A 14,512-nucleotide genomic window follows, 5' to 3' on the forward strand; every position below is an offset into this window, starting at 1 on the left:
TCAATTTTCCTAATTTTTCAATAAATTTAAGTTCCGTATTTATTTTCTGTTTCGACAGTGATACAAAAATCAATATTAACAGAATTTTTCTAATAAATGTTAATAAACTATAGGGTACCTAATTGATAAAAAAAATAAATTTTGGGTCGATAGTCGCGTTGAAGATGCGCGCGCCACCAATTTGAAATTTGTATACTATATATACACATACGTGAAGGGAGTAAATAAAACATTAATGTGTAGGAAGAAGTTCCATTAGCAGTCAGCTGATCGGTAAAAGCAACGCTCTTTTTGTCAAGGTCGTGCCTGCCGGTGAAAAGAATGGGCGGCAAATATATTTTCTGGAGGTTATATTGCGCATTTCGACTAGTTACGCTTGTCTCAAGTGCTCCCCTCTATTTCCCTCGTAGTCCTTCTCTCTCTCTCTCTCTTGGATTATTATCCTCTCCTTTGTATATAAACGGTGAAAATGTCGCTTGCGCGTTAATCAACTCGCAGTTAGGCGCCAAACTTATTATGCAACTTGACGAGGGGAGGGGACACGAGCCAAAGCACGTGTTTACAGTTGAATATACTCTACGGCTGACGTTTAATGTGGGTTTCTATGCCGAATATTATCATTATTTTCCTCCTGATACAAATATTCTTGTTAATCGATAAAAATATTGTGTAGAGTTTTACTTTATCGTGCGATGGTTATAGTTGTAATATAGAAAACTGCATTATCGAGGTTAGACAGAATATTTTACCAGTGGTAGGTAATTGGAATTTGGGACTTTGTAAAGCAACGCCTTCTTAGCGGTTAAAATACGAACTAGAAGGAAACATGATAAATTGATAACTCTTACCATTGCCGCATAAGGGTAACTATCAAACTATGAAAATGTGAAATTGTATATTCTCTTTATATTTCAAATGAATTTATAGTTTATAACAATTTTTAAATAAATATTCTCTCACATCATTTAGTAGACTCATTGACTTATCCTCCTCTCCTAAATTAGATTTAATTCTGAAACTAATTAAAAGCGAGATACAGGGCTATATTTAAAAAGGTATCAATTTTGACGTAACACTGCTTTAGAGTTAATTAAATAGATTTTATCATTCATATGTATAATACATAGATTTAGAATTGTTATAGAAAAGAACGTTATAAAAATTAATAAAGATTAACTCTACAAATATTTATTTTCAGCCAGAACGAATACGATCGCCAACATGGTTGATAACCTTCCAAAGAGGCAACAGTTTCGAGTGCTCCTCTCTTTTGGTAAGTCTACTACTTGGTCAGGGGTATAATGCTTATGTCGTGAGTGGATATGCATCAAGAGAACAGGTCAAATGTGACCAAACCAAAAGTCCATGTCCTTTTGTCATGAATGAAGAAGAACCACCAACACTAGACCAAATAATCGACACATCGAAATATCAATTAAAACCACCACCAGATTTTCAAAGTCAATTTGAACGTGAAATGGAGTTAGAGGAACAGAAGGTACTTAATGATGAACTACAAAGACAAGAGGAGCAGAAAGAATTTGAAATTAGGGAATTTGAGAAACCACCGTTTGATAAATATCATGGACATCGAATCCATTCCTGGGTGGTTATTCTACCAGATGCTGGAGGACCTAGAGGTCATGAAGTAACAGAACCTTTTTTTATCGAGTCATCCTCGGGCGTTGCCTACTCACTAGAAGATCCAAAGACAAATCTTCTCTACTTAGGAGTCGAAAGTATCTGGAACGATACCAACTACTGGGTTAATATGCAAAAAAAACACAGCGAATGTCAACAAATTAATTGGAATTTAAGTAAAGTCGAATTTTGGGAGCATCTACTACCTGGTGAGCCTTGGACTATGAGAGGAATTGATGATGCAGATCAAGAGGATGATAAGGAAATGTTGATTGCCCAGGAAAAGCATCTTGATATGCCAGGATCTTACGTACAACAAATAGAAATTCCCAGTTTAGGTAATTTTAAAAATTATTTTCAATCCCACAGTGTCACACTTTTGAATATTAATTATATAAATTATAAGGTATTTACTATAGTATATTATTTATTTATATTATATAGTAATATTTGAAAATGAAATAATTTAATGAATAATAAAGATTTCGAGAGACGCTATCCAAATGGTAAAAAGATTGTTTACTTTAAGAAAAGTAAAGTTGAACTATTCGCACCTTATTTCAATGAAAATGGTCTAACAGAACGTGTAACAATTTATGAGGACTATGAATACACGTGTCCTATTTATGCTTATGAGAAATATTCAAACAGAGTCGATAAGCTAGTAAGAAGCGAGAAAGATTTGGATTCGAATATGGTTAATGACTACTACGATAGAGGACGTCTTGATGCTTGCAAAGGTTTTTGAATATTTTAAAGATTATTTTTACATACTTCATTTTTTCAAATCTATTTTGATGAATAAGTAATAACAAATTGGAATCTCACATTACTTTTAGTGCATTGCTACTACGCTCAATCAAATGATAAAGTTGAGGATGAAAGAACAATCGTATTTTATGATACAGTTCGTCTTGATGGACTTTCGAGACTCAAAATGCATCCTGAATTTATGATAGTCGATTATGTGAATCGAGAAGATTTTCTTAATAAACGGTAAGGCAATTTTAACAAAATTAAATATATTTTACATAAACAATTTTTATTTAATTGCCACTGTTAATTGCTTCTAATTATACAATGTTTAGAAGCACAAGTTTTTAATAATCATTAATAATTAAAAGAAAAATTAAATAATCATTTTCAATTATTTCTTCAGTGAGGTTCAGTACTCAACAGATAAAGATTCTGAAAATGTATCTAATTATCGAGAAATTGAAGTGAGTGGTGTGAAATACTATACAAACATTAAAAATGCGTGTTTACTAATAAATATTTTGCTCTAATTTACAATATTATTTGTCATAGAAAATAACAGAAACATTTCATAGAAATGAAATAATTCCAGCTGAGAAAGACATAGCAATAAGGGAATTTGCAATTAAAGAAAATGAAATTCGATTAAAGTTTCATTACAATGAAGGCCAGTACACAAGAGGAACACGAACATTTGTCAAACCATCGGTATCTGAAAAATGTGAACGCTTCGTTTTCAAACGAGAAATGGTTTTTGAATATAATGTAATCAAATTTTTAATAATTTCTAATCGTTATTAATAAAAACTTATAGAACTTAATAATTATTATTAAAAATTTTTTTAAAACAAAATTTCAGCCTGATCCTATGGCAACAGTTAAAAAGTCTTTAGATCTTTATAACGAACTACAAATTCAGTTAGAGGAAGAGGAGAAAAGTTGTTTTCGAGTAAGAGACGTAGAGGTAGAAATAAAAAATTTCATAAAAATACAAGGAGACGAAGTTTTCAATCCCAAATTGTCTGTGTCAATTTTCGATAGAAGCAGAAATGATAAAGCGAAATATGAAATTCTCGAACAGGTTTTAAAATTATAATTTTCTATTTATAAATTAGTCACTTTATTACAGGGCTCGAACCATAATGAAAGTATATTTAAAAATACGGATTTTACGGACCAAGAATAAAAAATTACGAACCATTTACGAACCAATTGTTACTGACAAAAATATAACCTGTCCGAGTCAAATAAGAGAATATTTTACTTAAAAGTAGAAATTAAATTTTTCATAACTATAAAATATAAAGATGTTCTATAATAATTTTTTTATTAAAGATTTTTATTTATTTTTATTAAAGACTACTGATAAAATCATTATTTTATATTATAATTGTATTTCTTCAAAATTATTTTCATCACTTCAATTTAAATATTACTTTCAAGAATTTTTAACTAAAATTCTTTTGGGGTCATCCATATACCACGTGGACAGTTTTTCAAAGATTTTTGACCCCCCCTCCCCCCTTGTGGACACAAAAATACATGGGATCGTGGACATTTTCAAACTTTTTTTACCCCCCCCCCCCCTCTCCCCCCAAAAGTGTCCACGTGGTATATGGACGACCCCTTTTTAAATCAATTATTTTTAATATTTTTCGAAAAAGTCTTCTTTGACAATTTTCAAATCCATTTGTTTACAATATTCAATTTTACCAAATTTCAATTATTCATAAATTCTTCAATGAAACATATATATATATATATATATATATATATATATATATGTTTCATTGAAGAATTTATGAATAATTGAAATTTGGTAAATTTTAATTATATATATATATATATATATATATATATATATATATATATATATATATATATATATATATATATATATATATTAGAAAATAACAACTTCAAAAAGTTTCAAAAACAATTCAATTAAACCTTTTGATAAAAATTAATTTCACAGAATTGTTAGTTAAAAATATATAAAAAATTCAGATTTTCAAAGATTTTAATTTGAAACCTTTTCAGAATTCAATTATTTCTAAAAATTCTATGCTACAATGCTTCTAATATTTAATTATTATCTATAAAATTTTAACTGAAATTCATTTTTAAATCAATTTTTATTAGAAAATTCAACGAGAATTCAATTATTTAAATATAAAAATTAATAACTTATTGAATAATTGAATGTTTCTTTAAATTGAATTCTTATAAAGAATTTTACCAACAAATTTTTAAGAATAATTACATTTTTCGAGGAATTTTATATTAAAATGTATTGTATTAAACATAATTGAAATTCTGCAATGAGTTTTATTATTTATGAAAATAATTGAAATTTTCGCAAGAATTTTATTAAAATTTTTAAAAATAATTGAATTGATAAGAAGAATTTTATAAAAATCATTTGAAATAATCGATTATTTTTGAAAAATTTTATTAAAGTTGTGTTTGTTTTGAAAATAATTAAATTCCTGTGAAAATTTTATTATTTATGAAAATAATTATTGAATTCTTAAGAAGAATTTTATTATTTACGAAAATATTTAAATCGCTGTAAAAATTTTATACTATTTATGAAAATAATAATTGAATTGTTGCAAAAAAATTTATAAAAAATTGGAAAATCATTGAATTTATGAAAAGATTTTCATCAAAAAATTTGATAATAATTTAATTTTTTCGAAAAAATTTATTATTTATAGAAATAATTGAATTTTTGGGAAAATTTTATTAAAATTTTTGAAAATTCTAATTTAATTCTTTTGAAGAATATCTTTGAATTTTTTTAAAATAATGGAGTTTCTTTGATAATTTTAATTGCAAATTTTCAAAGTAATTGAATTTTATATAAACAATTTCTTTCAAGTTTTTACAATAATCGTGTTTCTTAATAATTGAAATTAAACATTTAATTCTTGAATTTTATTTAAATTTTTAGAAAATAATTGAATTCTTTCGAAAAATTTCTTTAATTTATTGAATACAATCGAATTTTTTTAATGATTGCATTGAAAATAATTGAATTCCCAAAAAGAATTTTATTATTTATGAAAAATAATTGAATTCTTACGGATGAATTTTACTACTTATAAAAATAAATGAATTGTTTCGAAGGATTTATTAACATTTTAGAAAATAATTGAATTATTTCGAAAAATGTTATTAAAAACATTTTTATAAATTGAATTCTTTCATGAAATGTTATTAAAATTGTATTAGAAATAATTTAATTTTTGGGTACAGAATTTTATTAAAATTTTTGAAAATAATTGAATTTCGGAGAAGAATTTAATTATTTCTAAAGATAATTGAAATTTTGATGAGAATTTTTAAAAAATTTTTACCATAATTGAATTTTTGCAAAGAATTTTATTACTTTTGAAAATAATTGAATTTTTGCAATTATTTGGAACTTTTCAAAAATTCTCCAAATTATATCGTTAAATTTACGAACTTTTATTGCTTTTTGAATCGAATTACGAACTTTACGGACCTTTTTTTTTTTAAATAAACTGACTTTCACGGGCTTTAAACAAATTTACGGACTTTTACAGGATTTACGAACCTATAGTTCGAGCCCTGACTTATATAATTTCTTTTAATTTTTTCCTAACAAGAGAAAATTAAATTAATACTTTTTTTAAGCAGTAAAAAAAATTTTAATAACTTTTTCTAAAATTTTCGAATTTCTTGGTTGGATAAAATTTTTTTAATTTTTAAGGAAAAACTAATGAAAGCTGAAATTGAAAAAGAAAGAGAAGAAGTGATTGATTCGTTAGCACCTTATGTGGAGAAACTTGGTAGACCATTAGCATTTACAAAAGAGGAAGCATTAAAACTAAAGGACGAGTTTCTTAACGACTTTAAACAGACGCAAGTCAATCGTGCGAATCAAATGCTTCAAAAAATTAATCAAGGAAATCAAGATCTTCAAAAAATGCAGGCCAACTTAACTCAGGTATTTAAAAATTTGTTTCAAATAATTTTTATTTTGAGTCCTCATTCCTCCGGAGAATCCGTCTTTAAGATGCATGCATCCGTCTCAAGAAAATTCGAATTGTTTTCTACATTAATGTTACCAATTATTTTAGGACGAGGATATTACAGCTGAAGAAAGGGAAAATCTTAGAACGAAAATTGACGAAATGAATATTTATCTTCTCACATTAGAGGAGAGATTGGAACGTCATCAAAAATTAATTCCCGAAAGATATAAAAGAATGATAAACATTCTCGAGGAAGATGAGAGATTTTTTGTATTACGCAAATTACAAACACCGAAATTTCAATAAGTAATGGTAATCTTCTTTTTTTCTCTTTATTTACAAAAAATGTTTGTTTTCAAGAATTTTTTTTTTATACAATCATTATTGAAAGGACCAGGAACCCATTTGTCCGATGCAGCGTCCTGAAAAAAAAAATTTTGTATCAACTTAAAAATAAGAAAAATTTTCAGAATAAATGTTTTCAAATTTTTTCAAATAATAAATAAATTGGTAAAATAAATAGATCATATTTATTACCTTCGTCGTCAAAAGTCGCTAAAGTGAATTTGCTCAATTTATTTGTAAAACTTCCAACGTTCGGCACAAGGAATCCATTTTGCACGCGGTTCAGATTTTCGCCATTCGATTCCATTTTTCGATTTTCCTCAATAAATCCGGATATTAAAGTGTCCATCATAATCGCCTGTGATAATGGAAAGATTGTTAAATTTTTGTGTACTTATTTTTTATTTTACTCCACAACCGTTATTCTATAACCCCCTAAGATCATGTTTTGCATAGAGCATCAGAAAGAATTAAAAATAGTTGAAATTTTTTCTTTCTCTACCTGTTTGGAGAAAACTTGAAGAATTTTATAAACTTGGGTTCCATTTTCCCTGACGGAAAATTGAAGGAAAAGGCAAGGCAAACAATCGGAATTTCCTTCGTCGGAGGGTTTTGCCATTTCCCAACTTAATTCGGAATATTTCAGTCCTAGTAGAAGGCTCTGCCAGAGAAAAAAGTAAATTATCGTTTATGATATGGTCAAAAGTTTATTTATGGTCAAAAAATGTGTTTAATGTTGAAAATTTGTTTATAGATAATTAATTTCAACTTACACATTGGGCATCATCGACAATGTAAACACCATTGGTATTTATGGCAATTAATACAGGAAGATCTCTGTTTGTAATCCACGAAGCTAAACCTCGCACTGGACATTCGATTTGCCCTTGAAAGAATGCTGCACCATAGCTGGGCAAACCCCAGCAAAATTCCAAATATTTCCTCATAAGTTTACGTGGATTTGTATTCATTCCAGTGTGATTGGGAATTTTTTTGTACTGCTCCAAAAGTCTTGCTTCAGGTGCTCCTTTACCACCGACGAGGCCCAAACCAAAACCAAGACCAAGTAAAAAATTTGGTGAATTATAATGATGGGGAAGAAATCTTCCTCTGTGCTTGCGGAAAAAGGCCAATGTGTGTGTTTGTGAATTATAAGGCCCAAGTTCAATGCGTGCTTGCAATGCTCCTAAACTCGCATATCTTGCCTGACCCTCACAAGGACATCTACCTGAAAAAAAAGAAATATACAGAAATTCAACAAAATTACTAAATATTTTTGATTCTCTAGCTAAAATGACTGAACCACTTTCATTTTCAGAAATTCTGATTGCTATTCAAGTTACCGCTAGCAAAAGTTATCGAGACTTATTCTTTAAATTGTTGGGGTCAAAACAGTTTCTGGACGTCACGGTACTTGAGATACAGCAGCGTAAAGATGATATCAAAATTTTCAGATGCACAAATTGTTAAGCAACATTATTATAATCCATTCCCCAGAGGGTTAAATTTCGCGTAAGAACGAATCGAATATCCGCAGGTGAATATTCAGAGCATTGCATTATGATAAGAATAGTTGACCCCTCGACTGATTATAGGCAGATGGTAACAAAGAGGCACGTGTTAAAATTACATTAATTTTAGGTATTAAAGTAAAGTGCTTTAGATAATATAAAAACTTTAATTTTAAACATTTAAATAAAAAAAATTATTCGTCACGAGGATGTGACAACAATATACTCAAATAGTGAACTCGAAAGGCAAATTATTGGTTAGATATTCAACTTTTTAAACTTTACTTCCCAGTATTAAAATAAATATACCGTTGAGTAAAATTTTTCTACTATTATTTTGTTTGCATTTTTTATTTTTCTACAAAAACAACATTTATGAAACACTTTATACATATATATTTAATTGACATTGGATGACACTCAACCTTTCAAGTATTTCGATGTTCGCTTTGTTTTCAGTTAAAACATAGTAAATAAATATAAAGTGTCTTACTTATACTTATTGTGATAATTTAACAAAAGAAATCAATAGTACCATCAATGTATTTTACTTCTATTGTACGCAGTTTCGCTCTATTCTGATCAAAAGAAAATGACAAGTAAAGATTTTAAATGTAAGTCCTAAATGATAAGACATTTACAATAAGCTAAATATCTAGCAGAAAGTGAAAATTAAATTAATCATTTACTGCCATATTATTTATAAGGGAAGTTGTTAGATTCTTCAGCAAGTGAAAGACAAGTTTAAAATAGTTGGTAATTCTTTGTAAACTAATGAAATTATATAAGACAATTCAATTAAAAATAATAATAATATAATATGATTTAAATGTTATTATAATGAACATTATGAAGTTCACTATTCAAACTATTGTTATAGCATTTGTATGCTTAAATTTTACCATCCACGAAATAACAGTTAAAGCAACTTCTACATGGATAGGCGAATTGGCCACAATCTTAAATCGGTCTACCAAAATGAATCAAGTACTTATGTTATACAGTGATAATTGTAACAATTATCTCATGCATCAAATGGTAAACAATATTGCAAGAAAGACACCAACACGACTTATTGATTTTAAAAACTTTACGAACGGGAACAGTTATAGTTTGAAGCTACCTGCAAATTTACTGGAGTCAACAATTGTCATCATCATTCCTTCAAGAAATATACACAGAAATTCAACAAAATTACTAAATATTTTTGATTCTCTAGCTAAAATGACTGAACCACTTACATTTCCAAAAATTCTAATAGCCATTCAAGTAACAGCAATCAAAAGCTATCGAAACTTCTTTAAATTGTTGTGGTTAAAACAATTTCTGGACGTCACGGTACTTGAGATTCAACAGCGCAAAGAAAATAAGAAGATATCAAAATGTTCAGATGCACAAATTGTCAAGCAACATTCTTATAATCCATTCACTAAAAAATGTACTAAAACATCATTCTCAGAGAACAGCATTCTCTTTCCGAGCAAGATTCGTAATCTCAACGGATACAAGATGAAGGTGGGTATGTTTCATTATCCACCTTATGTCTACATTAAACGGAACATTACAGGGCATGTGGTAAGTGCTAATGGGCCAGAAATAAACTTGGCAATAGCATTGTCTGATGTTTTAAACTTCACCTTAAAAAAGATAATTTACAATAACACAAACTGGCTTGCTGTACGTTGCGTCAAAGAAAATAATGTTGGGTTTTTGAGAAGCATTATTAATAACGAGATACAAGTGCTCCTTCCACAAACCATTATATTTGATACTTGTTTTAATAATTTTGCCCTTATCACTCGAGGTACAAGATTCTTACCTCTTATTTTCGTAGTACCAATTTTGCCAACTGAAGCTGTATTTTTAAAAACTGAAAGTAATTTACGTCAAATGATGATCGTATTTTGTATATTTTTGTTACCCTGGTTAATGGCCAAGTTCCTCAATTTTGATCGACATTACTGGAAATTTATGTACACACTTCAGATTGCTTTTGGATTTCCATCACCGAGAAATCCTAAAGAAATTAAAGAAAGACTAGTATTTCTATCAGTTCTGACTTTCTATTTTTTACAGTCGTCATACATCTATACTGTATTTTCAAATTTCCAACTGCAAAAGGAATCTTCAATAAAAATGGAAACATTTGACGATGTACTTGCTGCGAATTTCACTGTTATTTCACATTCAAATGTCGATCAGTTTAAAGTAATGAAACCTGATGAATCTTTTTTGAAGTTAATGAAAAATTCAATATATTCAGATAAATCATTTAAATATTGTACAATTTCTTTAATAGATCATAAAAATATATCTTGTCAAGGAAGAGAAGATGCCACTCAAATGATTATTCAAGAACATAGAAAAGCGAACAATTCAGAAAGCATGAAAATTTTGAAAGATATCCAAGGAGTGCATACAAGTGGTATGTTTCTGTCAGGTGGATCGCCGTTAAAATATCGAATTGAGAAAATAACATTATCTCTAGTGGAAGCAGGTATCAGTAATAAGTGGGATGCGGCTTTCTCAAAAAATAATTTAATTTGTCGAAATCAAGTCGATTTATTTAAGCAGAATGGGTCCTTAATTTTCAAGGCCTTAAATTTAATGATCATGCTGCTTCTTTTTGGATATTCACTTTCGTTGATTGTTTTCGCTTTTGAAATGTTATTCTATAGGTATTTTAATAATTACGCGGAGAAAATTTATCACTTATATTTTACCGGATTTTTATACAACGTTGGGATATAGTAAATGTTTGCTGAGTTGGAGGGATAATACGGAAGTGGAATAAGAAATGTGAGGTCATATTTTCAAAATTCAAAATGGCGGATCCAATATGGCCGTAGGCGTAGCTAAAACTTTTGCTCTAAATTAGGTAGACCACTTAAGTATGATCATCAAATCGAATATTATGTTGGCAACAATTAACAGAGATTAAATAAAAAATATCAAACACATGTTTTACCTTCCAAAACATTGTGCCTGGCTTCTGCGTAAAGTAACTCGAGAATTTTCGGCTCCTTTATTTGTTCCTCGTCGTGTCTTGATAAAAAAACATTCCTCCTGAAATAAAGAACAGGCTCCTCATCCTCTTTTCCACTTTGTGATCCATGTTTAGTCACTAATTTTCGCCACTTTCCCGCCAATTCCAAAGGTCTGGAGAATCAATAAAATTACTATTACAAAGCAAATAAAAAACTTCTGATACTTTTCATACAAATTTTGACAATAAAGTAATATTTAAACTAATACATCAAGAGGCTTCGTACTCATCTACTGAAAATTACTATTTACTACTTTTTTTACAATTTGATACTGTTTGGATACTTTTTTAGATTTATGACACTAAAAACTACTTTTTTCTTTATTTTTGGGAAAAATTTGCATCACTTCAAATTCGCTAATAGTTGAAATAAAAAAAAACCTCTAAAAATTGTAATTCAAAGTTCTTTAAAACAATTCAATTATTCTCAAAAACTTTTCAAAAATCAATTATTTTCAATATCTATACAATTTTAATGGAATTAAACAAGAGATGTTTGATGAAATTCTTTGCGAACATTCAATTCTTTTATAAGTAATAAAATTTTCACAGAAATTTAATTATTTAAAATATTTCATAAAATTTTTTAAGGAAAATCATTTAAAATAGTTATTATAAAATTCTACAGCAAGAATTCAATTCTTTTCACAAGCAATAAGATTTTTCATAAAAATTCAATTATTTATAAAAATTTAAATAAACTTCTTCACAATTATTCAATTATTTTCACAAAAAATAAAATATTTCACGAGAATTCAATTACTTAAAAAAAATTGTATAAAATTTTACAGCAAGAATTCAATTATTTTCATAAATAATAAAATTCTTCTTAGAAATTCAATTATTTTTTAAAAAATTGATAAATTCATTCTTTAATTCTTCACAATTATTCAATTATTTTCCCAAATAATAAAATTTTTCACGAGAATTCAATGATTTAAAAAAAATTGTAATAATATTCGTTCTGAGAATTCAATTATTTTCTTAAATAATAAAATTTTTTAATTATTCAATTATTTAAAAAAAATTTTTTTTTTTATTTTTTTAAATTCATAAATTTTTTTTTTAATTCTTCACAATTATTCAATTATTTTTCCAAAGAAAAAAGAATGTAAGAATATTAAATAAAGAAATAAATAATAAAATTGTTCACGAGAATTCAATTATTTAAAAAGAATTAAATAAAATGCTTTACAAGAATTCAATTATTTTCATAAATAATAAAATTCTTCTTAGAAAATTAATTATTTTTTTAAAAATTGCTAAATTCTTTCTTTAATTTTTCACAATTATTCAATTATTTAAAAAAAAATTAAATAAAATTCTTCACAAAAATTTAATAATTTTTTTAAAAATAGATAAATTCTTTCTTTAATTCTTCACAATTCTTCAATTATTTTCCCAATGAAAAAAGAAATGTAAGAATCTTAATTCAATTATTTAAATAAAATTAAATAAAATTCTTCGCAAAAATTTAATTATTTTCATGAATAATACAATTCTTCTGAGAAATGCAATTATTTTTTAAAAAAGCTGATAAATTCTTTCTTTAATTCTTCACAATTCTTCAATTATTTTTCCAATGAAAAAAGAATGTAAGAATCTTAATTCAATTATTTAAAAAGAATTAAATAACATTTTTTACAAGAATTCAATTATTTTCATAAATAATAAAATTACTTTAATAGAAATTCAATTATTTTTTTAAAAATTGATAAATTTTCTTTAATTCTTTACAATTATTCAATTATTTTTCCAAATAATAAAATTTTTCACGAGAATTCAATTATTTAAAAAGAATTAAATAAAATTCTTCGCAAGAATTGAATTACTTTTATAAATAATAAAATTCTTCTCAGAAATTGAATTATTGTTTAAAAAAATGAAATCGTTGAAAATTTTAATTGTTGTAAAACTGTCATAACATTTAAATTTTTACTGTGAAAAATTATTAATTTATTTTCTTAATTTTCTGTAAACAATTTAAATTAAATTTTATATTTTAATACAAATTGTATTTTTTAGGATAAAAATTTGAAAAATAATTGAATTTTTTAAAAATTTAGAATTAAAGTTTTCAGCAGGATTAGAATAAAAATAAATATTTTTGATTGAAATCAGAAAACAGTCAAGGAAATACTGAATCAAATTTTTGTCAATCGACTAAAACAATTTTTTTTTATTCGTTAAAATTAATTTTCGATAGCTACTTTTTTTTATTTATTATTAAAGCTACTTTTTGATAATTTTTAAATTTTTAAACATTAATAATTGAGTATAAAGCCTGCAAATAATACTTATAGTTATTTAATAAAACATTGAATTTAACGATCATTCCGAGTCTGTTTACTGACTCGGAATGATCGTTAAATTCAATGTTTCATTAAATATTTAAAGCAACCGAATGACAAAATCATATAATTTTTTATTACAGTTATATTTAAATACTAATTTAATATTAGTAAACATATTTCAGTTTTTTTTAACAGTTAATAAATATTAGCCTTCTAACCTATGGGTTGGTTGTAATTGAATCTCCAATTGCGAGGAACAAAGCCAAACTGCAAAAATTGATGAACCAACAGTCGTTGGCGATCTCATTAATCCCAAATCATTATCAGATTGAATGACATTAATAATTTGTTGAGCTGTCGCATTTTTTTCAACATCCATCGTCAATACGACCTCTGACATTAAATAAACAGCGATACAAACTGTCGATCGACTTTTAGACCCAGATAAAGTATTTGCTAAAATAAAAAAAAGAAATTTATTTTCTATTCAAATTCAAAAATCGAAAAATATTAGATTAAAAAAAATATTACCTATTTTTTTTTTGTTATTTAAAGAAAAACACACTCACGTGGTGACGATTCATTTTGATAACGACGAACAACTCGTCTCGTTCGACAATCTTCTTGAGGTTCCATTTTTCGAAAATTAATGATCCTCCAATGAATTTCTATCTGTTAGGTCACAAAGAATTCATCGAATAATGAATTTTTCTCCTCTGTACTTGACGATTTCATGTTTCCTTTACGACTAACATGTGAGCCGAAGGGGATGATTATTGATTTTTATAAGTTCACTCGTTGGCAGGCGTTTACGAGAGCCGCGATTTTTCAATTTCTCCTCATTCCTATCTCCGAGATTAAAACGAAAATTTTTAATTGTAAAATTATTTTTAAAATAAAAAAATTACTTAAAGT

General features: G+C 26.8%; 2 protein-coding genes across 2 annotated transcripts; one reads left to right on the plus strand and one right to left on the minus strand.

Moving 5' to 3' along the window:
* Positions 1–487: 487 nt before the first annotated feature.
* On the plus strand, positions 488–6,921 carry LOC122498400 (dynein regulatory complex subunit 7-like). Its single transcript, XM_043606106.1, has 9 exons — positions 488–1,055; positions 1,199–1,979; positions 2,124–2,381; positions 2,481–2,637; positions 2,801–2,861; positions 2,950–3,162; positions 3,257–3,478; positions 6,137–6,373; positions 6,507–6,921. The coding sequence occupies exons 2-9, from the start codon at positions 1,379–1,381 to the stop codon at positions 6,705–6,707; spliced, it is 1,950 nt and encodes a 649-aa protein (XP_043462041.1). The 5' UTR covers positions 488–1,055; positions 1,199–1,378; the 3' UTR covers positions 6,708–6,921.
* On the minus strand, positions 6,709–14,398 carry LOC122498402 (FERM domain-containing protein 8). Its single transcript, XM_043606108.1, has 7 exons — positions 14,167–14,398; positions 13,816–14,053; positions 11,226–11,416; positions 7,520–7,974; positions 7,249–7,407; positions 6,939–7,104; positions 6,709–6,823 (listed from the first exon to the last, which is right to left on the minus strand). The coding sequence occupies exons 1-7, from the start codon at positions 14,231–14,233 to the stop codon at positions 6,783–6,785; spliced, it is 1,317 nt and encodes a 438-aa protein (XP_043462043.1). The 5' UTR covers positions 14,234–14,398; the 3' UTR covers positions 6,709–6,782.
* Between the last annotated feature and the right edge of the window lie 114 nt (positions 14,399–14,512).

This window comes from Leptopilina heterotoma, unplaced genomic scaffold (assembly GCF_015476425.1).
Source record: "Leptopilina heterotoma isolate Lh14 unplaced genomic scaffold, ASM1547642v1 Lhet_15, whole genome shotgun sequence".
NCBI classification, from domain to species: Eukaryota; Metazoa; Arthropoda; class Insecta; order Hymenoptera; family Figitidae; genus Leptopilina; species Leptopilina heterotoma.

Excerpts from the sequence above, each read along its gene's own strand:
- LOC122498400 (XM_043606106.1), top strand. The coding sequence starts at position 1,379 with ATGAATGAAGAAGAACCACCAACACTAGACCAAATAATCGACACATCG. Across the intron at positions 2,638-2,800 it reads GAAGATTTTCTTAATAAACG|TGAGGTTCAGTACTCAACAG; the intron begins GTAAGGCAATTT and ends TTATTTCTTCAG. Across the intron at positions 6,374-6,506 it reads TGCAGGCCAACTTAACTCAG|GACGAGGATATTACAGCTGA; the intron begins GTATTTAAAAAT and ends CAATTATTTTAG.
- LOC122498402 (XM_043606108.1), bottom strand. The coding sequence starts at position 14,233 with ATGGAACCTCAAGAAGATTGTCGAACGAGACGAGTTGTTCGTCGTTAT. Across the intron at positions 14,054-14,166 it reads TCAAAATGAATCGTCACCAC|CAAATACTTTATCTGGGTCT; the intron begins GTGAGTGTGTTT and ends TTTTTATTTTAG. Across the intron at positions 11,417-13,815 it reads CAATTACAACCAACCCATAG|ACCTTTGGAATTGGCGGGAA; the intron begins GTTAGAAGGCTA and ends TTGATTCTCCAG.